The sequence below is a fragment of the Eleutherodactylus coqui genome, chromosome 1 (assembly GCF_035609145.1).
Source record: "Eleutherodactylus coqui strain aEleCoq1 chromosome 1, aEleCoq1.hap1, whole genome shotgun sequence".
Lineage (NCBI taxonomy): Eukaryota > Metazoa > Chordata > Amphibia > Anura > Eleutherodactylidae > Eleutherodactylus > Eleutherodactylus coqui.
In genome coordinates this window covers 36,679,077-36,705,063 of record NC_089837.1, presented here as the reverse complement: position 1 = coordinate 36,705,063, position 25,987 = coordinate 36,679,077, and the positions used below count along the sequence as shown (strand labels likewise).

Sequence of the window (25,987 nt, the reverse complement as noted above, 5' to 3'; positions counted from 1 at the left end):
CGTTCCTTTTTACGTACGCAAATATGCAGGCCTAAGCGATTTGCGATTGCGCAAATACGCTGCATATTTGTGCGACCGAAATACAATTACACCCATGGGAATGAGCCCTAATAGTGACCCTGATAGTGGCCCCAGTAAAGATAACGACCCCACAGTGGCCCAATTAGTAATATTAACCCCCATAGCAATGTTATAATTATAAGCCCACCCCCCAGTAATAATGATAAGCCCCCTCAGTAATAATGATAAGCCCCCTCAGTAATAAGCCCCCCTCAGTAATGATGATAAGCCCCCCCTCAGTAATAATAATAAGCCCCCCCTCAGTAATAATGATAAGCCCCCTCAGTAATAAGCCCCCACCTCAGTAATAATAATAAGCAGCCCCATCTCAGTAATAATAATAAGCAGCCCCCCTCAGTAATAAGCAACCCCCCCCCAGTAATAAGCATCCTCCTCAGTAATAAACAGCCCCCTCAGTAATAAGCAGCCCCCTCAGTAATAAGCCCTCTCAGTAATAATAAGCCCCCCCCTCAGTAATAATAATAAGCAGCCCCCCCTCAGTAATAAGCAGCCCCCCCCAGTAATAAGCAGCCCCCCCAGTAATAAGCAGCCCCCCCCAGTAATAAGCAGCCCCCTCAGTAATAAGCAGCCCCCCCAGTAATAAGCCCCTACCTCAGTAATAATAAGCCCCTACCTCAGTAATAATAAGCCCCTACCTCAGTAATAATAAGCCCCTACCTCAGTAATAATAAGCCCCAACCTCAGTAATAATAAGCCCCAACCTCAGTAATAATAAGCCCCCTCAGTAATAATAAGCCCCAACCTCAGTAATAAGCCCCCACCTCAGTAATAATAATAAGCAGCCCTCCAGTAATAAGCAGCCCCCCACCCAATAATACCCCCTCACCAGTAATAAGCAGCCCCCCCAGTAATAAGCAGCCCCTCCCCCCCAGTAATAAGCGGCCCCCCACAGTAATAAGCAGCCCCCCCCCCCCAGTAATAAGCAGCACCCCCCCAACCCATATACTTACCTCTTCCTTCCTGTCAGCGCCGCTCCCCCTCTGCTCACGCGGATCCCCGGGTGCACACTGACGTGAGTGTGTAGCCCGGCACGCTTCCTCCCGGAGTCCTCTCAGGCTGAACTCAAGAGCAGGGGACTCAGATCCTGGCTCAGCAGTAACAGCTGCGCCGGGATCAGCAGTAACAGCGCGATTACCAGTGGTGAGCGGCGTCGGCAAGCCACGGGCCACATAACACGAGGCAGCGGGCCGGATTTGGCCCGCGGGCCTTGTGTTTGACACATGTGTCCTACAGGCTAGAAAAACTCCACAACCCCCCCGAGTGTGGCAGGAACCAAAGCTTTTACCTTGTTTCCTGCCACACCCAGGTGTTCTCTCAGTTAGCAGAATGACCGCTTTGGAGCCCTCTGCTGGTCACTCGGCTAACTACACTACCACAATGCATTCAGTATGGAGACAAATGATCGTAGGAACAATCAATTGTTCCCATACAAGCAATCCTCTGCCACATATGAATGGTGGGAAGGAGTGCCTAATGGGATGCTTTGTTGATCAGTGTTCGTTTATCATGGTCTAAGGGTAGCTTAGTGTGAGAGGGCCTTTACATGAGGTGTCAAAGTTGACAAGTGAGAATTTCTATGTCTACATAAAAGACACAATCGCCCAATTGTTTGCAGGTTTGCGGGCCATTGTGGGTCACATGGGTCCATAATAGGGAAATGATACTTTGGGTGAACGCTCATGCCCGATCATTGTGCCAGGGCCATGGGACCTTTACTTGGGATGTGCCACCCTTCACTCGGGGTGTTCCGCTGACTAGGGAGAGTTTTTATGTCTACATAACAGACATGACTAGCCTATGAACAAGCAGATTGTGTACACTTTAACATGGACCGACGACTGGGAAACCCAATGTTCATACCCAATCTTTGGCCTTAAGCAATGAGAGGGGAGGTAATATTCTGCATTGCTTATTTCTGCAGGCTTGTAATCTGGGAGGGGAGACCCAGGGTGCAAATCCATGAGATATCAAATGTGACCCAAACTTGCTGGTCTCCAATGGACAAATACTGATGGACTTTGTTAAAAAGGACTTGCTACATTATTGCAAGTGTTCATCCACTTTTGGCCGGAGGAACACTGACAGAAGAGACTCAAGGCTTCTAGCGGAATTGCTCTCCGATGCTATTTCATCTCGGAGCGCCGCTTGCCCATCTCGCTGAATTGACCCAATTGTACTTCGTTATAAAGGAGTTATTTGCGTAAGAGTGCCTTCTTGCATGGGTGATGGGCGGACTCGCCGCCTGGAGTCCACACTTACATTCACATGTTTCCCCAAGTGATGAATTAGAGTATTATCGCAGTGTGACTGCGCTCCCGCTGTAATTACACAACCTTCATTACATTAAACAAGTCCTCCATCCAACTCAATTTGGGGGGCCGGCTGACATTATTAGTCGGACGCAGTCATCCGTCCTAATTTCACTTTCATTTGTTCACAACAGTGGGGTGCGCACGGCCAGCTCTTAGCATTTTCATAAAGGAGAAGGAGTAATTAATCCGGAGCGATCGCTCAAATTGCAAATTTGCTATTAATTTACTGAAGAGCGGTTCTTTATCCTTGTAAACAAGACGGAAAAAGTTAACTACCTGGCGATGGGGAGCAGCGCGACCTTCAGAGAGAAAGCAGCGCGTCAGAAAGTTAGGGATGCTTTTGTTTTAGATTCATTTATGAAGCTCATCGTCTTTAACCCCTTAAGGAGGCGGCTCCTTTTTTTTTTCTGCATTTTAATTTTTTTCTCTGCACTTTCAGAAAATCATACTTATTTTCTTCATCCATCGCCGTAGGGGTCTGAAGGCTTCGTTTTTGCGGGACGAGTTGTATTTTTCAATGGTGATATTTAATGTATCATATAATGTGCTGAAAAAATGTGAAAAAATTCTAAGTGGAGAGAAAATAACGCAATTCTGCCAACTTTGGGGGTCTTTCTATGGCAGGGGTGTCAACCTCATTTTCACTGAGGGCCACATCAGGCTTATGGTGAACTTCAAAGGGCCGATTGTAAGGCCGCCTGCAGACGGCCGGGTCAGATCCCGCTGTGAGAATTCTCGCAGCAAGATCTGACCCGCGCCCCTGCAGGAACCAGCGCGGCACTCACCTGCTCCCGCGGCTCCGGCTCTGTGATGTGCCGGCTGCCCCGCACAGTAATAGAGCATGCCGCGATTTGTTTTCCGTGCGAGATTTCGTATGGACAAATCGCGGCCGTCTGCGTAGGATTGTGTTTTCTAACGCAATCTTATGGCAGCTTCCACGGGCGGAAATTCTGTGGGAAATCCCGCCGCGGAATTTCCGCTCGTGTGCAGGGGGCCTAAGACAGCATGACCTATTCTGTTCCGTACTACGCACCCCAATAGGCGATTGAAGTGAATGGGCCGCACAAATACGTGGTGAATGCGCTGGAAACCTATGTATTCACTGCATATTTGCGCACCATCTCAGTGGGCCGGTCTGCGTTCCTTTTTACCTACACAAATATGCAGGCATAAGCGATTTTCAATTGCGCAAATACGTAACGTATTTGTGCGACCAAAATACAATTACACCCGTGTGAACGAGCCCTAATATTGACCCTGATAGTGGCCCCAGGAAAAATAACGACCCCACAGTGGCCCAATTAGTAATATTAACCCCCATAGCAACGTTATAATTATAAGCCCACCCCCCAGTAATAATAATAAGCCCCCTCAGAAATAAGCCGCCTCAGTAATAAGCCCCCACCTCAGTAATAATAAGCCCCCAGTAATAAGCAGCCTCCGCCCCCAGTAATAAGCAACCTCCACCCCCAGTTATAAGCAGCCCCCCTCCCAGTAATAAGCAGCCCCCCCCAGTTATAAGCAGCTCCCACCCAATAATATCCCCAGTAATAAGCAGCCCCTCCCCCCAGTAAGAAGCAGCCCCCCCCGTAATAAGCTACCCCCTCCCCAGTAATAAGCAGCCCCTCCCCCCAGTAATAAGCAGCTCTCCCCTCAGTAATAAGCAGCCCCCCCCAGTAATAAGCAGCCCCTCCCCTCAGTAATAAGCAGCCCCCCCCCCAGTAATAAGCAGCACCCTCCCAACCCATATACTTACCTCCTCCTACCGTAGCTGTCAGCGCTGCTCCCCTTCTGCTCGCCCTGAGCCCAGGTGCACAATGACGTCAGTGTGTAGCCCGGCACACATCCTCCCCGAGTCCTCTCCTGCGGAACTGATGAGCAGGGGACTCAGGGGAGGAAGATCCCGGCTGCACACTGAAGTCAGTGTGCGCCGGGATCAGCGGTAACAGCCCGATTACCAGCGGGGAGCTGCGGCACCCCAGCTGGTAATCGCTAGAGTGGTGAGCGGCCGTCGGCACGCCACGGGCCACATAACATGAGGCAGCGGACCGGATTCAGCCCGCGGGCCTTGTGTTTCACACATGTGTTCTATGGTGTACAGACTGCTGCAAAAATGACACAATTCCTTTATTCTGTATGATTACTACAATATCATTTTTTTTGCTGGACTACATTTAAAAAATAAAATATTTTTAAAAGAAAATAAAATTATTTTCTGACCGCCATAACTTTTTTATGTTTCCGTCAATATAGTTGTGCGGGGATCGTTTTTTGTGGGATGTCCTGTAGTTTCTATTGGTACCATTTTGGGGTAAATACGACTTTTTGGTCGCTTTTAATTACTTTTTTTTTCTTGGAAACCCGGTGACCAAATAAGCACAATTCCGACGTGCATTTGTTTCTGTCACATTGTTCATCGTGCGGGGTAAATAATGGGTTATTTTGATAGATCAGACTTTTACAGATAATGTGATACCAAATATTTTTTTTGTTATGTTGATTCTTTTATTATAAATATGGGAAAAGGCTTTTTTTCACCCTTCATATTTTTAATAATTCAGAAAAAAACTTGAACCTCAATTTCAGTTTTTTTTTTTAGTCCCCACAGGGGACTTGAACTTGCTGTCATTTGGTCACTCCTGCAGTATAATGTTATACCATGGCATTATATTATAATGTGATCTGATAGGTACTCTACCAAGATGTGTCAGGGGCATGGCACTGGGGGCCTTCAGAAGGCCCCTGGCTGCCATGGCAACCAAACGGCACCCTGCAATCTCTATGGAGCATGATTAACTCCCGATCCCGCTCCATTCAAACCCCAGACCTCCATGTCATAAATGTACATCCTGAAATGATAAGGAACTAAAAGTTATATTCAGGTCCCCCGCATTTATCAACCAAAGTGGATAAAAACCATCTCTTGCACTGGAGGGCTGAGCATGTAATGCTTCATTTCACCTGTGGTGGCGCTGCACACAAAGTGAACACTTAAAGTGGTTTTGTCATTAGAAAAAAAAAATCAATACTTACCTATTCCTCTCCAGGTAGTTTCCTTACCTCCTGTCTGCTTAGTCCACCAGGTCACCTCACCACAAGCCAGCCGGATCCCCTTCTTCCTGTTTTGGAGGGTCCCTTAGCTGCTGCCCACTTCCAGGATTCGGCATTCCCTGCTAGGCAGTAAACACTACATCACTAGTGATGTAACGTACAGTGCCCTGCAGGAAGCAGAATGCCGCCAATGTACGCTTCGTCACAGGAAGAAGAGGATCCGGCTGGCTGGAGGTGAGGTGACCCAGGGACCGGAGGAGCCAGGAGATCGGGGAGGAGAAGATGCAGTAAGAAGACTGCCAGGGGAGGAATAGGTAATCTGATCAGGTGACAGAATATTCTAGGGGGTCTCAGCAGCAGGATCCCATGTTGGTAACAACAAGGCATTGCTTTATAGGGTTTATCTGGACTCCAATATCGTTAACCTATCCTTAGGAAAGGTCGCTGCTATACGATCGGTGGGGGGCAGCTACTGTTTGAAGAGGCTGCAGCGCTCAGGAGAGCACCATGGACTGTTCTCTGTGTACCATGAGCTGCAGCGCTCAGGAGAGCACCATGGACTGTTCTCTGTGTACCATGAGCTGCAGCGCTCAGCAGAGCACCATGGACTGTTCTCTGTGTACCATGAGCTGCAGCGCTCAGGAGAGCTCCATGGACTGTTATCTGTGTACCATGAGCTGCAGCGCTCAGGAGAGCTCCATGGACTGTTCTCTGTGTACCATGAGCTGCAGCGCTCAGGAGAGCACCATGGACTGTTCTCTGTGTACCATGAGCTGCAGCGCTCAGGAGAGCACCATGGACTGTTCTCTGTGTACCATGAGCTGCAGCGCTCAGGAGAGCACCACGGACTGTTCTCTGTGTACCATGAGCTGCAGCGCTCAGGAGAGCACCACGGACTGTTCTCTGTGTACCATGAGCTGCAGCGCTCAGCAGAGCACCATGGACTGTTCTCTGTGTACCATGAGCTGCAGCGCTCAGCAGAGCACCATGGACTGTTCTCTGTGTACCATGAGCTGCAGCGCTCAGGAGAGCTCCATGGACTGTTATCTGTGTACCATGAGCTGCAGCGCTCAGGAGAGCTCCATGGACTGTTCTCTGTGTACCATGAGCTGCAGCGCTCAGGAGAGCACCATGGACTGTTCTCTGTGTACCATGAGCTGCAGCGCTCAGGAGAGCACCATGGACTGTTCTCTGTGTACCATGAGCTGCAGCGCTCAGCAGAGCACCATGGACTGTTCTCTGTGTACCATGAGCTGCAGCGCTCAGGAGAGCACCATGGACTGTTCTCTGTGTACCATGAGCTGCAGCGCTCAGGAGAGCACCATGGACTGTTCTCTGTGTACCATGAGCTGCAGCGCTCAGGAGAGCTCCATGGACTGTTCTCTGTGTACCATGAGCTGCAGCGCTCAGGAGAGCTCCATGGACTGTTCTCTGTGTACCATGAGCTGCAGCGCTCAGGAGAGCTCCATGGACTGTTCTCTGTGTACCATGAGCTGCAGCGCTCAGGAGAGCACCATGGACTGTTCTCTGTGTACCATGAGCTCCAGCGCTCAGGAGAGCACCATGGACTGTTCTCTGTGTACCATGAGCTGCAGCGCTCAGGAGAGCACCATGGACTGTTCTCTGTGTACCATGAGCTGCAGCGCTCAGGAGAGCACCAGGGACTGTTCTCTGTGTACCATGAGCTGCAGCGCTCAGGAGAGCTCCATGGACTGTTCTCTGTGTACCAGGAGCTGCAGCGCTCAGCAGAGCACCGTGGACTGTTCTCTGTGTACCATGAGCTGCAGCGCTCAGGAGAGCTCCGTGGACTGTTCTCTGTGTACCATGAGCTGCAGCGCTCAGGAGAGCTCCATGGACTGTTCTCTGTGTACCATGAGCTGCAGCGCTCAGGAGAGCACCATGGACTGTTCTCTATGTACCATGAGCTGCAGCGCTCAGGAGAGCTCCATGGACTGTTCTCTGTGTACCATGAGCTGCAGCGCTCAGGAGAGCACCATGGACTGTTCTCTGTGTACCATGAGCTGCAGCGCTCAGGAGAGCACCATGGACTGTTCTCTGTGTACCATGAGCTGCAGCGCTCAGGAGAGCACCGTGGACTGTTCTCTGTGTACCATGAGCTGCAGCGCTCAGGAGAGCACCATGGACTGTTCTCTGTGTACCATGAGCTGCAGCGCTCAGGAGAGCACCATGGACTGTTCTCTGTGTACCATGAGCTGCAGCGCTCAGGAGAGCTCCATGGACTGTTCTCTGTGTACCATGAGCTGCAGCGCTCAGGAGAGCTCCATGGACTGTTCTCTGTGTACCATGAGCTGCAGCGCTCAGCAGAGCACCATGGACTGTTCTCTGTGTACCATGAGCTGCAGCGCTCAGGAGAGCACCATGGACTGTTCTCTGTGTACCATGAGCTGCAGCGCTCAGGAGAGCTCCATGGACTGTTCTCTGTGTACCATGAGCTGCAGCGCTCAGGAGAGCACCATGGACTGTTCTCTGTGTACCATGAGCTGCAGCACTCAGGAGAGCTCCATGGACTGTTCTCTGTGTACCATGAGCTGCAGCGCTCAGGAGAGCTCCATGGACTGTTCTCTGTGTACCATGAGCTGCAGCGCTCAGCAGAGCACCATGGACTGTTCTCTGTGTACCATGAGCTGCAGCGCTCAGCAGAGCACCATGGACTGTTCTCTGTGTACCATGAGCTGCAGCGCTCAGGAGAGCACCATGGACTGTTCTCTGTGTACCATGAGCTGCAGCGCTCAGGAGAGCACCATGGACTGTTCTCTGTGTACCATGAGCTGCAGCGCTCAGGAGAGCACCATGGACTGTTCTCTGTGTACCATGAGCTGCAGCGCTCAGGAGAGCACCATGGACTGTTCTCTGTGTACCATGAGCTGCAGCGCTCAGGAGAGCACCGTGGACTGTTCTCTGTGTACCATGAGCTGCAGCGCTCAGGAGAGCTCCATGGACTGTTCTCTGTGTACCGTGAGCTGCAGGGCTCAGCAGAGCACCGTGGACTGTTCTCTGTGTACCGTGAGCTGCAGTGCTCAGCAGAGCACCGTGGACTGTTCTCTGTGTAATGGCTGCCCCCCACCACTGTTCGCTTGTTTATTCCGGGAATATCCTGTTTTTTTTTGTTTTATTGAACTGTATTGGTGGTCAATGGCCCTTTAAGGGCAAGGTGAGTAGAGATGTTTGCGGGCCAGGTCCGTGACATAGTAGAGTGTAGTATGGACTGGAGCGTCATTGTTCTGGACGCTGAAGAAGAAACCATGGAGAGTTGGCATACTGGGGCTAAGCCAATACGAGAGTGCAGGAGGAAGAGTCTGCACCCACTAGTCAGCTGAGAAAGGGCCATATGAAAAGAGTTGTCCAACAAGGTTACCGCGTGCCCAAAACTCCGCTGCCTCCTGAGTTTGGAATGTCACAATTTGGAGTCATGTGGTCTCGTCCTGGGCTGCCTATCAGACGCAGGTTCCTTATATTGGGGTAGCCTGCGACAGAACGTTAGTCACGGAGCTCTGTACATTTGGTAGTGTCAAGTATAGCAACTCTATCCTAATTCACTTGAAAGGGGTTGCACCGCTCTCAGGCTAGGTGACAAAGTGCTACACCCCACCGATCGGATATTGGTGACCCATCCAATTGTTGCCGCAGTTCGCACTGCACAACACGTGTGCACTGCGTAATATGCAGGAGATCGCAGATCCTATTCTTGTGCGAAAACAGGACCTGCTGCGAGAGAACAATCCCTTATAGAAATGGACCCTTTGAAAATAATGGTTAGTGGGCTCATGGATCTTGGCCAACATCCAACCAATGCCTTGCATTTATTATCTATCATTCACATGCAGTGTGGCTTTAAGACTCCAGGGGGAGCCCAGGGTGGCAGTACCAATGTGGTTCACTGATGGATATGCAGGTCAACCCGCCGAATTATCATGGCGTCATTAATAGGTTGCTGGTCTGCATGGTGAACTACATATATCAGAATGGTCTGGCACCCTGTATCCACTATGTGTGGGAGTTTACACCAAGCATCCACCCCCCTCATTATCAGGAGGCAGTGTGAGTGGCTGTCTCATCGGTGTCCTGCACAGGTGTTATTGGCTCCTCCATTTATTAGTCAGCTACCTGCATGGTGAGAGGAGGATGCATCTATATGCACTCCTCACTCAGTAAGTAACGGACATTTTCTGTGATTGTCTTTAATTCTTGATTTCCCCTTCTGTGATGCCTTTGAAAATAATTGGTTCTAGTTTCCTGCGCGTTTTGTGCATCTCACAACCCACGAAACTCATGCAAGAATATTGGCTTACAGTTAGATCATGAATATTGAAGTCCCAGAAGGCCCCTTTAAGGGCACGTTCACATGTTGCATATTTTAGTGCAGATCTGTACCAAAATCCGCAAGATATTTTGCTCCGTGTGGATCTGCCGCAAAAACAGTGTCGAAATCTGCGCCAATCACTACAGATTGTCACGCGTTTTTGCAGTGGCTCTGCAGCAGACTCCACCCCTTTGATTGAAGGGGAGACGTCTGCTATGGATCCGCACCAATGACGTCCGCTATGGATCCGCACCAATGACGTCCGCTATGGATCCGCACCAATGACGTCCGCTATGGATCCGCACCAATGACGTCCGCTATGGATCCGCACCAATGACGTCTGCTATGGATCCGCAGCAGTGACGTCCGCTATGGATCCGCACCAATGACGTCCGCTATGGATCCGCACCAGTAACGTCCGCTATGGATCCGCACCAGTGACGTCCGCTATGGATCCGCACCAATGACGTCCGCTATGGATCCGCACCAATGACGTCCCCTATGGATCCGCACCAATGACGTCCCCTATGGATCCGCACCAATGACGTCCCCTATGGATCCGCACCAATGACGTCCGCTATGGATCCGCACCAATGACGTCCGCTATGGATCCGCACCAATGACGTCCGCTATGGATCCGCACCAATGACGTCTGCTATGGATCCGCACCAATGACGTCTGCTATGGATCCGCACCAGTGACGTCCGCTATGGATCCGCACCAGTGACGTCCGCTATGGATCCGCACCAATGACGTCCGCTATGGATCCGCACCAATGACGTCCGCTATGGATCGGCACCAATGACGTCCGCTGTGGATCGGCACCAATGACGTCCGCTATGGATCCGCACCAATGACGTCCGCTATGGATCCGCACCAATGACGTCTGCTATGGATCCGCACCTATGACGTCTGCTATGGATCCGCACCTATGACGTCTGCTATGGATCTGCACCTATGACGTCTGCTATGGATCCGCACCAATGATGTCCGCTATGGATCCGCACCTATGACGTCTGCTATGGATCCGCACCAATGACGTCTGCTATGGATCCGCACCTATGACGGAGATTTGGCCACAGAATTTTGTGTGAATTTTGTTGTGGAGTTTCTGCTGCGAAAATTCTGCGCCATTTCGGGGACGTGAGCGCACCCTAAAACAGACAACTCTTTTAAGCCCCCAACTGGAAGCTCAATGGTAGCGGACACCAAAGACATGTAAATACGGCCCGCTTCATGACAATTATAAACAGAGCTATGACGATGAGAAGTTAAAGGGGGTGTACAGAAATTCAACTAAATGGCCCCCAATCAGTACAGCCTGTGGGAATCTGTCCGATGACCGGAGAGTGCATCTTTAGACCGAAAGGAGAAGGGGAGGGGCTAAGGAGGAGCTACTGGTGGGGGCAGAGCCTAATGCCACACCGTTTAGTCCTCATAGGCTACATGGTAAGCCTGATGGAAATGACTCCTGCCCGCTTTCCCCTCCATTCTAGAGATGCATTCTGCCATCCTAGGACAGATTTTACCAGGCTGCCCAGATGGCAGCCATTTAGTTGCATTTCTGGTCGGCCCCTTTAAGCATAACCTTCATTTCAGAAACAGACAAAAAAAAAATAGACATTCTTAGCTACTTACCAAATATTGCCATCTGTGTCCCATTGGGAAATGGTTCAACTGTTGAATGGCCATTAACATCGTGCTTAGCTGAAAAATATAAAACAGAATACGTGGTCACCTATAGTTGTGGGGTGTGAAGACGGGTCGTAATCCGATTATCAGATGACAAATCTAATAAAAGAGTTAAAGGGGTTGTCCAAGTTGTACAGTCTTAGTACAACCCCCTTCCCCATCGAGAAACATAACAGATAGTGATATACTCACTTTTCCCCAATCCCCCAGTGCCCCGCTCCGGTCTCCATTTACAGCTGCAGTCCCGCCCAATTTACGGTACGTCACAGGGGCTGCAGCCAATAACAGAGCTCAGCGCTGGGATAGAGCTGGAGAGGGGAGTATATGACAATTTAGGTAACTCAATGGGGAAGGGGTTGTACCAAGACCAACCCCTTTAAATATCTTATGGTCAATAAAAATAGATCCGATGCCTTAGGATGTAGACCACTACTCCTGCCATAAATAATACCGTAAGCCCTCACAGTCTGCATTATAACGCTACGAGGTTTGTCCCGATTCATTGGCATCTACTGGAAATAGCCATCAGGGCTGAGAAGCGGCCAGTGTAAATAGAGCCTGGGGCCTCGTTCACACGGCCTCTGAGGTGCCAGATACATATTGGATTGGTCTGCCACAGATCAGACACTTTAATCCACAACAGAAATCCGAGGTTGAGCCTCTTAGTTTTTCCGCAGATTTCAATGCAAAGATCCACAAGAGGATTCAGACCCAGTCAATGGGGCAAAGTGGCATGTGGCCACCTGACGTGGAAACTGAATCAATAAGTCTTTTTACTGCCACGTGGATTTCAAAATCAAGTGTTGGGGATCGAAGCAGCAGTACTGAACCGGAGGGCCATTTAGGGAAGTGAGTGCCGCTTTTTTTTTTTATCACCATTCCGTCCATTGTCTTGGAAAACCCCTCTAAGTACATGTATTTTATTAATTCAAACCAAGTGCATCATGGCTGCAAGGCTCTATATACCCAAGATACACAAGTTACTAATAGTCCACCCATGGTATCCGCCAGCAATCATCCAATGCCCTCAGCCAATACTAGTCCATCAGATGGAAATGGCTTGGCTTTATATAACAGAAAGCATTTGGTATGGGGGTATCCTCAAACATTCAAGAAAAGTGAACTTGGCAGATGGTTGTTTATGAGTAAATCATCCTTCTAATCATCTTATGCTACTAGAGTGGAAAACCCAACTTGACCCAAGAAATTGGGTGCAAACCTTTCTTAGAACTTTACATGCGCCGACCCCAACTTCTATACATAACGATGATCATATACATTCGACAAAAGTTGATGGAGCTCTTCAATTTGGGCAGGGTCAAACAAACATCTAATGGGGCGATCCCAACTTCTACGTTGAAAACGGATCGCACCCATTCAGTGAAAGTTGGTGGCGATCCCAACTTCTATCTCCAATGTTGATCAGACACATTCGACATAAGTTGGTGGAGCTCTCCAATTTGGGCAGGATGAGTGAAAACCCAACGTCTGCTTTGGAGGTAAACGAGGAGGCCTGTTCTGCCAACAGATATCTAACATGTATGCTTGTCTTACAACGGCGGAAGGCTCTTTGGCCAGCGGTAGCTGAGAAGTCGGCATGGCACTGGGATCAGGGTTCTGACGAAGGGCATCATCTACATGGAGCTTTTATGTTCTTCCTTGGTTTTCTTTGGTTGTTGCTCAAGGCTCCAGAAACAGCGGTAGGTCAATTGACATTGTCCCTCAAGTATGTATCAGATAAGGGGGGCCCCAGTGAGAACAGGGGCTGATGGGAGAACAGTGGAAGTTGGCGCTATATGAATGTTCATAAAACTTTGCACGTTCTTCCTTCAATCCCTACAGCAGAAGCTTTCAAGTCTGACTTTGCATAGAGGATTAAGGGCCCATTAAAACGTCCCTGACTGCAGGATTACAGCTCCGCAGGAGTAACGTTACCAGAGAAATGTTAATGTATAATTTAAAACAGATATTTTGCTTTCATCAATAAAACACCCCGGGATCTCTGGGATTTAGTAGAGAATTCAATTAGAAGAGATTGCAGTGACCTTTCTCCGCCTCTCCGTTCTGGAGCGGTAATATCGCCCATAATAATGCTCGGAGTGCGTCGTCTTACCGAGGTGTAGGATTCCAAGATCATTTGCTGGATACACAATGAGTGGACGCAGCGCTTAATGGAGTCTGGGTTTCACTTTTCGCAGATTTTATAGCACCTACTTTACGAAAAAGTATCAGGCGGTTTTATTAATTCACCTAATACTCCTACATACTGGTAGTACAACTCTGCCACATCAGCCCCATAGCATTTAAAGGGGTTATCTTATTAAATCAAATTAACCCCCTATACAAGGGATACGTATCGAATCAGTGGTGGTCCCACCGCTGAAATCCCTACTGATGAGGAGAACTCGGTGCAGAGTGTCCAGCAATGAACAGAGTAGAGTGGTGGCCATGGGTACGCACTGCCTCTCCATTCATTTCAATGGGACTGTTGGACATAGCCAAGCAGAAATACAGGATCTCTAGGACATGCCGCCAGTGTCCAATCAGCGATGGTCAGCATGTAGTAACTTCCTTTGATTGCTAGTACATAGTGGTAGCAGTACCAGATTATAATGAGCATGGGAGTGGCATGGCATTTCCATAGCAAGGTCAGGGTCTGACCTCCATTAATGAACTAGTGATACATCACCAATGTGAAGGCTAAGGTAATGATTTTAATCAGTTGTTCAAAAAATTAACATAGGAGCAGCAAATTATATAAAATAAAAAGCAAAAACAAAAAAAAAATAAATACAAATCTCAACCTGTATATCCCCCGTCACTCCAATACTGATGGTCCCCCACTGGTCCTTGCTTACTTTCCAGGAGAAATGATGTGTAGCATTAGCCTGTGACTGCTGCGGCTAATCACTGGCCTCTGCACTAAATCCAGTAAGTATGGCGTGTGAATGTCGAGGCCAGTGATTGGCTGCAGTAGTCATATGGCGTTTTGGCATCACTCTTAGAAAATAAAGGAGGACTGGTGGCGGAGCACAGGATCATCGGCATGGAAGAAGAACATTTTATTTCATAACATCTATTGCTGCTAGTATTTAAAGGTGTGGACAACCCCTTTAAGGGTGAATTCTACTTAAAGTGGCTCTGTCACATATTTAACGTTACCCAGTCTGAGGGCAGTAATTGATTGATGTGGAGCTCGGATATATATAGTTTTCTATGACTTGATTCTGTATTTTCATGTAGAAAGTTGTTGACATGTTGAGAAGAAAGCCTGTGAGTCTTGCTTTCCCCGCCCACTAATAGAGTAAGCCCGTGAGTCCTGCTTCACCTGTCTACTCCTAGAGAAAGCCTGAGAGTCCTGCTTCACCTGTCTACTCCTAGAGAAAGCCCGAGAGTCCCGCTTCACCTGTCTACTCCTAGAGAAAGCCCGAGAGTCCTGCTTCACCTGTCTACTCAGAGAAAGCCCGAGAGTCCTGCTTCACCTGTCTACTCCTAGAGAAAGCCCGAGAGTCCCGCTTCACCTGTCTACTCATAGAGAAAGCCCTGCTTCACCTGTCTACCCATGGAGAAAGTCTGAGAGTCCTGCTTCACCTGTCTACTCCTAGAGAAAGCCTGAGAGTCCTGCTTCACCTGTCTACTCCTAGAGAAAGCCTGAGAGTCCTGCTTCACCTGTCTACTCATGGAGAAAGCCCGTGAGTCCTGCATCACCTGTCTACTCCTAGAGAAAGCCTGAGAGTCCTGCTTCACCTGTCTACTCATAGAGAAAGCCCTGCTTCACCTGTCTACTCCTAGAGAAAGCCTGAGAGTCCTGCTTCACCTGTCTACTCCTAGAGAAAGCCTGAGACTCCTGCTTCACCTGTCTACTCCTAGAGAAAGCCTGAGAGACCCGCTTCACTTGTCTACTCATAGAGAAAGCCTGAGAGTCCTGCTTCCCCCACCCACCCCTACAGAAAGCCTGAGAGTCCTGCTTCCCCCACCCACGCCTAGAGAAAGCCTAAGACTCCTGGTTCCCCCACCCACCCCTAGAGAAAGCCTGGGACTCCTGGTTTCCCCACCCACCCCTAGAGAAAGGTTGAGTCCTGCTTCCCCCACCTACCCTAAGAGAAAGCCTGTGAGCCTTTTAGCACTCACTAACAGAGTCAGAGTGTGTAGGGACATGGCCTGAATGCTAAAAAAGTAGACAGACACTTTGTATGACCATTAAATGTAAAAATAACCAAAAACTAACAAAAACACCACAATAGATTCATATTCTTTGATCCTGTTATGTCATATTTTTAGTCCACCCCCCCCCCCCCACTGTAAGGTGGGAACAAGCAAGCAAAGACTCAGCTCTTAAGCCAAGACTCTCCCATGTAAAATAGATAGACTCTGGAGGATTTCTGTACTATTATTTGAACCTTGTATGTATTCTAGGTTTAGCAGCCCTTTAAGAATAGACTAGCATCATACGTATGGTTCACATACTTATTATTTTCTGTATGCTAATCATCCATGAGATTCTGCATTGTCTATTTGCCCCATTCTTCATCGTAAAGTGACTTTTCCATCAGTATGCACTATTCGACACATCATGTCTGGTCAACGAGGTCTCCAAATCAGGAATGATTGGTGGCTAATCACGATTTCTCCCCATTCCTCCTCGATAGTATTGTAATAACCATTTTCTTTCCCGACTCGAGTTCCTCTGTAACCGCACTGTCAAGTGTTATCGGTGTCAAGTCCCAGCAGAATGAATCAGCCGCCTATTGCTTGTGTTTACAGGTAGAGTTGAATGCCGCCTACCTTCCCAATTCATTAGAATGTGTGGCACCCTCTGCTCGAAAAAAAAACGAACCACACAACCATTTTCACAGCCCATTAAACTGATTTTAATTGATTCTTTGTTCTTACATCTGTAAAACTGTCTAGATGAGAGTCAGCGAGACAAGACAGCGTCCTAACTTAACCGCCCTTGAACAGTCAAAGAGAGGGGAGAAAAGAGAGAACGCAGTCGGAAAGTTTTATGACAAAGCCGACGTAAAAAAAACAATGGGCGGCTCTTGTAAATGAAGGCAAAAGCATTCAAAAACATTGAATGAAACATCTCTGTTCTGAGGACGGGTGCTGTAGAGGACGACTAGGGGATGAACAATGGCGTGAGAGCCATCTCTGGAGGCTTCGCGAGTGCTGCATCTACTCTTCCATTGTTGGCTGCAGTAGTCTGAAGCAGATTGAGAAAACAAACAAGACAATAAAGTGGAAAAAATACAAACATGCTTCAAAAAACATCCTTGCTTGAAAATGTATAGCCGTACCAGCAATCTCATCATCAATAGTCTTCCTTCATACAGCTCTAAGGCCGGGTTCGCACGGGGCGGAATTGCCGTGGAATTTCCATGCAGACTTTCCGCCTGCGACTTTAATCCCGGGATTAGCCAGCAAAGTGGGCGCGATTTGCAAAAATCTCATCCACACGCTGCCGCCAAGCCGTGCTGAAATGGACATGCCGCGCGGAATTCAATGATGACGCATGTCAATTCCTTCCCAGTTTCTGCAGCAGTCTCTCCCCTCTCTATTGGGAGAGAGGGCCGCAGCAGAATGCAGCTCCAAAACACGCGGCCTTGCATTTCTCCTGTTGGAATCTCGTGGTATTTCCGCACGGTCATTCCGCAGAATTTCAGTCCCACGTGAACCCAGCATAAAGGAAAAGAGTTCTTCCAACATGGCCAAAACACCCTCCGGTTTCGGGACAAAATTCTGGCCCAGATGCGGAGGAGGCAGGGTGTTTATTTACCTATAGTTGCTTTAGTCTGCCAGCACTACGATGAACGATTCCGGGTATTCAAGATGACCAAAACAATCTTCAGACTACACAGACTACCAATGCACTGTACTTATTCTCTTATGGTCTAGAGCTGCTCATGTGATCATCACTGGCCAATCAGACAGCAATGCACAGTGTGCACTAGGTAGTTTAGAAAAATGCTGTGCCATCTTGGGCAGCTGAAAGCGGGCCTAAAACTGGTGGATTGGAGGAGCGGCAGACAACAAGGGTACTGGTGCATTATGTCTCCACCGGAACTACTGGTGGACTGGGCAGCCAAAGTGACAGGGAACACCCACATAACGCCCCCATACCACCTCACATGGGATCAACACCCAGTCCTGCGCTGTGGTGGGCAGCTCTGACGAGGACTGACAGCTGCTGTTGGCCAGAGTGCCTTTAACAATCTGGAGGGCAAGAATCAGAAGCGACCGCAGGGTGAGTGGCTGAGGCGCTTAGCTGAGCTACGTCTCCAGCAGGGCTGCAGCTTCCTTCTCAGTACTGTAGGGTCACTCCAGCTCTGCTGCATCTCATACCCTCTGATGAACCCTTCCCCAGGCAGAGGGCAGCTCTCTCTAGGACGGGTTCCACTAGCTGCCTCTTACGCTGCTGGAGAAGAGGCTTCCATAGAAGCCTGTAAACATCTTGTGGGGCCAGATGAGCCTGCAGAGTGCGGGCTTCAGGAGCAGCTTACCTACAACCTCCGAGGAAGAGCAGCCGGGACCTAACATGCTGTCTGCAGAGGGGAAAACCACCATAACAGCTAACACAGGCATGACCTGACATGCTGTGTGCAGGGGCGGAAGACGGCCGTAACGGGTAACACAGCTGGTACCTGAGATGCTATGTGCGTGGAGTAGCCAATCCACAGCTGTGGTGTGACCTACCCCTTCCCTGTCACTGAGCCAGGGCAACCCATGTCTCCACTCATAGTTCCGGTGGAGACATAATGCACCAGTACTGAAAACAAGAACCACAGGTAATATACCCCCTTGCCTATCCTGTCCCAAAACAGAATTTTGATCCGAAAATTTCTCCTTGTGGAAACTGCCAAACTGGCGTAGGAAGTTTTCTAGGCCAGTCAATGCTCCCTGCTCTGCACCAACAAGAGGCAACAACCCCAAAACAGCTGTCTCTGAATGGGTCACTCCTGATTGGACAGATCTCGATTTTGCATATAATTCTGAGCCATGTTATAAGGACTGTTAAAGGGTTGAAAAATCACTTTATGGGGTTGCTATCCAACAGATGGCACTAAAGAGCCAGTTTTCTCCTTCTTCAGAGTTTATCTGCATCCCCTTTTTCCCAGGGAGCATTGCAAGGCCTAAAATACTCCCTATGCCAACTTGCTGCTCTCCACAAGGAGAAACATAATCCCCTAGCCACTAGATAAATAATGTAACATAAGTAAAAAGTGACCCTAAATTTTCATGTAGCCCTAATATATATATATAGCTGTGAATGGAATGGGAGATGCATGTACAGCCACTTGACCATGAATAGTCTGCACCAGTGGCAGTCCTATCTGTGGGACCTTCATGTCTGATTAACACCCTTCAAAAATGATCAATAGGTAAATGTTTTGCACAATAGACTGCATTAACAAGGAGATTGTCTGCAGTGGAACCCAGCTGAGGATCAAACTGGACTATAGGAAAAAGGGAACGTGCAAAGGAGAGGAGGACTGGCCTGGATTTTCAGGGTTTAGGGATAAGGAGTTAATCAGCTAACGAAAAAACACTTGAAGAAAAAAAAAAATCAAAACAAGTACCTAAAAGTTGTCGGAATGGAAGGAAACGTTCTCTGTGTGATTGTAGCATTGATATAAGTAAGGCTGCATACAGACGAACGTATATCGGCTCGGTTTTCACGCCGAGCCGATATACGTTGTCCTTGTGTGCAGGGGGGGGGGGGTGGAAGAGTCGGGAGCAGGAACTAAGCTCCCGCCCCCTCCCTGCCTCCTCTCCGCCCCTCTGCACTATTTGCAATGGAGGGAGGTGGGACGGGGGCGGGGCTAATTATAGAAACTTATCAGAGCAAAAGGGCCATTTATTGTGGAGAACTGACTCCTTGTAGGGAGGTTCTAGTACCCTGTAGTACCAATTCTAGCTTAGATACCAGATGTGATGCAAGCATGCATGGAGGCTCTAGTACCCTGTTGTACCGCCTCTAGCTTGGATACAAGATGTGATACAGGCGGGCATGGAGGCTCTAGTACCCTGTTGTACCACCTCTAGCTTGGATACAAGATGTGATACAGGTGGGCATGGAGGCTCTAGTACCCTGTTGTACCGCCTCTAGCTTGGATACAAGATGTGATACAGGGGGCATGGAGGCTCTAGTACCATGTTGTACCACCTCTAGCTTAGATACAAGATGTAATACAGGTGGGCATGGAGGCCCTAGTACCCTGTTGTACCGCCTCTAGCTTGGATACAAGATGTGATACAGGGGGCATGGAGGCTCTAGTACCATGTTGTACCACCTCTAGCTTAGATACAAGATGTAATACAGGTGGGCATGGAGGCCCTAGTACCCTGTTGTACCGCCTCTAGCTTGGATACAAGATATGATACGGGCAGGCATGGAGACTCTAGTACCCTGTTGTACTGCTTCTAACTTGGATACAAGATGTGATACAGACGGACATGGAGGCTCTAGTACCCTGTTGTACCACCTCTAGCTTGGATACAAAATGTGATACAGGAGGGCATGGAGGCTCTAGTACCCTGTTGCACAACTTCTAGCTTGGATACAAGATGTGATATGGGCAGGCATGGAGGCTCTAGTACCTTGTTGTACCGCCTCCAGCTTGTATACAAGATGTGATAGAGGCGGGCATGGAGGCTCTAGTACCCTGTTGTACCACCTCTAACCTGGATACAAGATGTGATATGAGCAGGCATGGAGGCTCTAGTACCCTGTTGTACCGCCTCCAGCTTGTATACAAGATGTGATAGAGGCGGGCATGGAGGCTCTAGTACCCTGTTGCACCACCTCTAGCCAGTATACAAGATGTGATACGGGGGGCATGGAGGCTCTAGTACCCTGTTGCACCACCTCTAGCTTGTATACAAGATGTGATACGGACAGGCATGGAGGATCAAGTACCCTGTTGTACCGCCTCTAGCTTGGATACAAGATATGATACATGCACTAATAGGGGCATACAGGTTACGTATGGTATCCTGGGGCATATGGCTCCACATTTGCTGTAACTGAGCCTCTAGATTGTGTAATCTCATAGGCTGTCAAAGCTGGCATTTCAGATGGTCCCATACATGTTCCATTGGTTATAAATCTGGCGGCCACAAAAGTGTGACAATGTTGTGGGGGCTTCCTGTGACCCCCTTGTGTGTGCGGCCATGGAAGTGTGACAATATTGTGGGGGCTCCCATGACCACCTAGTGTGTGCAGCCGAGCATTATCCTGCTGGAAGCCGCCATGAGAGGAACACATGTGGCTGCAGAATGTCCTGAACATATCGCTGAACTGTCAATGTCTCTCGTACCAGGGGTGACCGACTTTCATATGCGATGGCCCATCACACCAGCAGGGGGCAGTGTGGCACTCCACAGCAAAGGCAGGATTGAGGCGCTCACCCCGAGGTCTCCAGACACGAACAAGGCCATCGTCAGCACCCAAACTAAACCTGAAGACAACCCGGTACCAACCCGTTGCAGTCCACTTTCGTCACTCTAGACACCACTGCAAACGGAGGCAACAGCGGGGGTCATAGACCGTACATGTAATGGCTGCCATGAGACCAATTGTCCTTCAGCCAAGCACCTGGAAATGGTTTTGGCAGACACAGAGGCCTATAACAATGGTGTGATCTGTTTCTGGAAGGCGGATAATGAAACAGTAGGAGCGGCTTATCAATCAGTCTCTACTGGTGGTCTGTCGAGGGCGTCTTAAGCCCATTCGAGTTACGCGTGTGCCCCCATGCATCCACTGGTCTCAACACCCCCTAATAGTCTGGTCAGATGCTCCTCTCTACTGATGGTCTGTAGGGAGCGTCCTGAGCCCGGCCACCTTGTGAGCCCTCACACATCCACTGGTCCCAACACCTCCTAATAGTCTGGTCAGACGCTCCTGTCTACTAGTGGTCTGTAGGGGGCGTCCTGAGCCCGGTCACCTTGTGTGCCCCCATCCACTGGTCCCAACACCCCCTAACAGTCTGGTCAGACGTTCCTGTCTACTGGTGGTCTGTAGGGGGCGTCCTGAGCCCGGTCACCTTGTGTGCCCCCATGCATCCACTGGTCTCAACACCCCCTAACTGTCTGGTCAGACGCTCCTCTCTATTGGTGGTCTGTAGGGGGCGTCCTGAGCCCGGTCACCTTGTGTGCCCTCACACATCCACTAGTCCCAACACCTCCTAACAGTCTGGCCAGACGCTCCTCTCTACTGGTGGTCTGTAGGGGGCATCCTGAACCCGGTCACCTTGTGTGCCCCCATCAACTGGTCCCAACACCTCCTAACAGTCTGGGCAGAATGGCTGGTGGGGGACAATTCATCAATACGACCATCTAGCTTCTCACATCCCAATAATGCGCCCCCTCTGGTAACGGGGTGAAATCTCTTCTCTGCATCGTAGAGGCGTCTAGTGGTCACTGCACACAAGGAGCCTCCGAGAGCCTCTTATAGGCCAAGGGGGGAACCACTTTTAGGGCCTCCGGTGACAGGACCGTCCATCTAATCACCACAACTCCCATCATTACAGATCTGCCGGAGATGGAACCGCAGGACGAGGAATGTTACAGCAAAACTCATCTAGGAACACAACTTTTTTTTTCACAAAGTGTATATATTGGTAAAGAAGGTCAGACTCCACACTCTGCTTGTGAAATCAGTAGATTTTGCTAAGTATCATCTGATCTCAGGAGATGTAGGAAAAGGAAAAAAAGGCGCTATAACTTGAAGGATGCAACAAGTATGGACTTGTTTGGCACATAAATAAGACAGACGAGCTGAAAGATTTTACCAGTATTGAAAACTGGGAAGTTAGACAAAAGGATTCTCATCAAAATCTTATGAGAAGCCGTACTCGTATGATAAAACCACCCAAAATTATCAATTTTGCCCATATTTAGTGACCATCAGCTAGAAAATTAAAGCGAACCATTGCTAATGACGGCTGATGGGAGGGCGCCTGTCCACTAAAACTCTGATCCATCATATAGGAAAATTTCAGACTGATGTGGATGAGATTTCATGTGTGTATGGCCTAATCAGGAGAATCTGGACAGTTCTTGCAAACCCCTGGATAATGGAAAAAACAAGCTTATCAAACTACTAATGACCACTTGCCCGTGTGTGTGTGTGTGTGTGTGTGTGTGTGTGTGTGTGTGTGTGTGTGTGTGTGCGCGCGCGCGCTTCTCAAGCTCCGCCCCTGGTGATGTCATCGCAGGTCCTACAGTAATATATATTTTGCACATAGCTTTCTAAGGATCCAGAGAGTCAGGGATCCATTGACGTGTGCACCCTTTCAGGCTCTTCCATTTACTTCTACATTGGGATTTATTATTGCTGTCATGCTGGTCCCTCTTCTTCACTACTGTGTAATGTGTATAGAAAGCAAGGATGTATGTAATGTAGCAGAGCTGCGTCTGTGCCACGCACGACACGTAGCAGAGCTGCGCCTGTGCCGCGCACGACACGTAGCAGAGCTGCGCCCGTGCCGCGCACGTCCCGTAGCACAGCTGCGCCCGTGCCGCGCACGTCCCGTAGCACAGCTGCGCCCGTGCCGCGCACGTCCCGTAGCACAGCTGCGCCCGTGCCGCGCACGTCCCGTAGCACAGCTGCGCCCGTGCCGCGCACGTCCCGTAGCACAGCTGCGCCCGTGCCGCGCACGTCCCGTAGCACAGCTGCGCCCGTGCCGCGCACGTCCCGTAGCACAGCTGCGCCCGTGCCGCGCACGTCCCGTAGCACAGCTGCGCCCGTGCCGCGCACGTCCCGTAGCACAGCTGCGCCCGTGCCGCGCACGTCCCGTAGCACAGCTGCGCCCGTGCCGCGCACGTCCCGTAGCACAGCTGCGCCCGTGCCGCGCACGTCCCGTAGCACAGCTGCGCCCGTGCCGCGCACGTCCCGTAGCACAGCTGCGCCCGTGCCGCGCACGTCATGTAGCACAGCTGCGCCCGTGCCGCGCACGTCATGTAGCACAGCTGCGCCTGTGCCGCGCACGTCATGTAGCACAGCTGCGCCTGTGATGCGCACGTCATGTAGCACAGCTGCGCCTGTGGTGCGCACGTCATGTAGCACAGCTGCGCCTGTGGTGCGCACGTCATGTAGCACAGCTGCGCCTGTGCCGCGCACGTCATGTAGCAGCGCTGCACCTGTGCCGCGCACGTCAAGTAGCCGCGCTGCGCCTGTGCCGCGCACGTCATGTAGCACAGCTGCGCCTGTGCCGCGCACGTCATGTAGCACAGCTGCGCCTGTGCCGCGCACGTCATGTAGCACAGCTGCGCCTGTGATGCGCACGTCATGTAGCACAGCTGCGCCTGTGGTGCGCACGTCATGTAGCACAGCTGCGCCTGTGGTGCGCACGTCATGTAGCACAGCTGCGCCTGTGCCGCACACGTCATGTAGCACAGCTGCGTCTGTGCCGCACACGTCATGTAGCACAGCTGCGTCTGTGCCGCACATGTCATGTAGCACAGCTGCGCCTGTGATGCGCACGTCATGTAGCAGAGCTGTGCCTGTGCCATGCATGTCATCTAGCAGAGCTGTGCCACGCATGTCATCTAGCAGAGCTGTCATCAATATCGTATAGAGAAAGTCCCGCAGCACTCCTTAGTAATGCACAGCACGTTCAGAGGTTCCAGTGAGGAAAAATGCAGAGCCACCTGTGGGGCTGTGGACCTTCTTTCCCAGGTATGTTCCGTTAGCAGCAATAAAGTGGCAGCATCAGTGGTGTAATAAGCAAAAAAGAGGTTTATTGCCCCATAAAAATGGCGACGTTTCGACTAGGTGAGGCTTTATCAAGACTCACCTAGTCGAAACGTCGCCATTTTTATGGACCAATAAGCCTCTTTTTTTGCTTATTACAACACTGATGCTGCCACTTTATTGCTGCTAATGTAGCAGAGCTGTGCCTCTGACAGGCATGTCATGTAGCAGAGCTGTGCCTCTGACAGGCATGTCAAGTAGCAGAGCTGTGCCTCTGACAGGCATGTCATGTAGCAAAGCTGTGCCTCTGACAGGCATGTCATGTAGCAGAGCTGTGCCTCTGACAGGCATCTCATGTAGCAGAGCTGTGTCTGTGATGTGCATGTCATGTAGCAGAGCTGTGTCTGTGATGCGCATGTCATGTAGCACAGCTGTGTGTGCCTGTCACACGTCCATGCACCAGAGCTCTGTGTGTGACTTGAATGTAGCAAAGCTATGAATGTGTACAGGCATATAGCAGAGCTGTGTGTGTGTGATGTGCATGTAGCAGAGCTGTGTGGTGCATTGCGCCACAAGAAACACTGGTACTACAATTTCCTAATAATTACTAGTACATCCTTTAAAGGGAAACTGTTACTAGGCTCATGTTGCCCGAACCATAGACAGCATGAATCTGAGACAGGTATGTTCAAAGCAGTCATGTATGTCTTACTCTGAGACACTGTGAGGTTTCAGAATCAACATACTTCTAAATGGAGCACAGAGTCCTCTAGAGTGACGGTTCTGTCCCTATACACAAACTGCGTAAATAGAGGTGACACGCTAGGCGATCTGGGCAGCGAGCCAAGCCCACTCGTTAAAGGAGGGGTTAAATGAATGCCAATCAGAAGCTATAACAGTCTGTAATGTGCTTCTGTTTTGGGGTTTGTGTCTGTAGCTCTATATACCATTACATTCTCCCGACACTTCAGAAGTGTTTATTCTCAGGTTGCCGTGGATACGTCCTGTAAACATTCCAGCACTACAGGTCGGGCTTGCTTGGTAGGAGTGACCAGAGACAGCTCTTCTTGTATCTCAGGATCGGATAACTGACCAATCACAGTGCAGCGCTTAGAGAAGACATGCGCAGGACAGAAGGAAGCAATGGGGAATTGTGGTAAATGCAGTTTCAAGCAGAATGCCAGCAGGGATGCGGCAGCCATCTTGGAAAATCACAAGAGAAACATCAGAAATGGAGAAGAGTATAAGAAGGCAATGGCTGTGTGATTAATACCCGTAATCAGCTGTGCGCAAACATGACACTAAACACCTTCCATATCTGGAATTAGCTTCACAACTGAAATGCCCCTTTAAAGGGGTTGTCCCACTTCTAGCGGTTTTCAGACAGCTCTGTACATTACACAGTGGCCCAGGTTGGTACTGCAGGCTGAATCCTATTGAAGGTGAATGGAATTCGGTCTGCAGTACCAACCCTGGCCACTCTGCAATGTACGGAGCTGTCTGCAAACAGCTAGAAGTGGGACAACAACTTTAGGCTACTGGTAACAATTATATTGTAACTTCAAACCAAATTTTTTGCGCCAGTTTTTCATCTGCTTTGCTTTGTAATACTTAAAAATAAAAACCCATCCATTATAAAGGGATTTACGGTTCACAATTAACCAGCCTTTGTTTCTTCTCCTGCATAGGACACACCACCTTTGAGTCACAAGGGGTTAACGGAGATCATCCATCACCCGCTCACACCGTTCCTGTAATACTTTTTCTGTACCCAACTTCCACCTGGACCCTCGGAAACTCCATAAGTAATTACCGTTCACCTCTGCCCGTTCCACT

General features: G+C 49.7%; 1 protein-coding gene across 2 annotated transcripts in view; it reads right to left on the bottom strand.

Annotated features, from left to right (window-relative positions):
* The window catches only part of MSRA (methionine sulfoxide reductase A), a 295,929-nt gene that overhangs the window by 131,538 nt on the left and 138,404 nt on the right, over positions 1-25,987 (bottom strand). For both annotated transcript variants that reach the window (XM_066594899.1, XM_066594903.1), the window contains exon 3: positions 11,404-11,472. In XM_066594899.1, the coding sequence (XP_066450996.1) occupies positions 11,404-11,472 (69 nt within the window). The remainder of the gene's footprint in view (positions 1-11,403; positions 11,473-25,987) is intronic.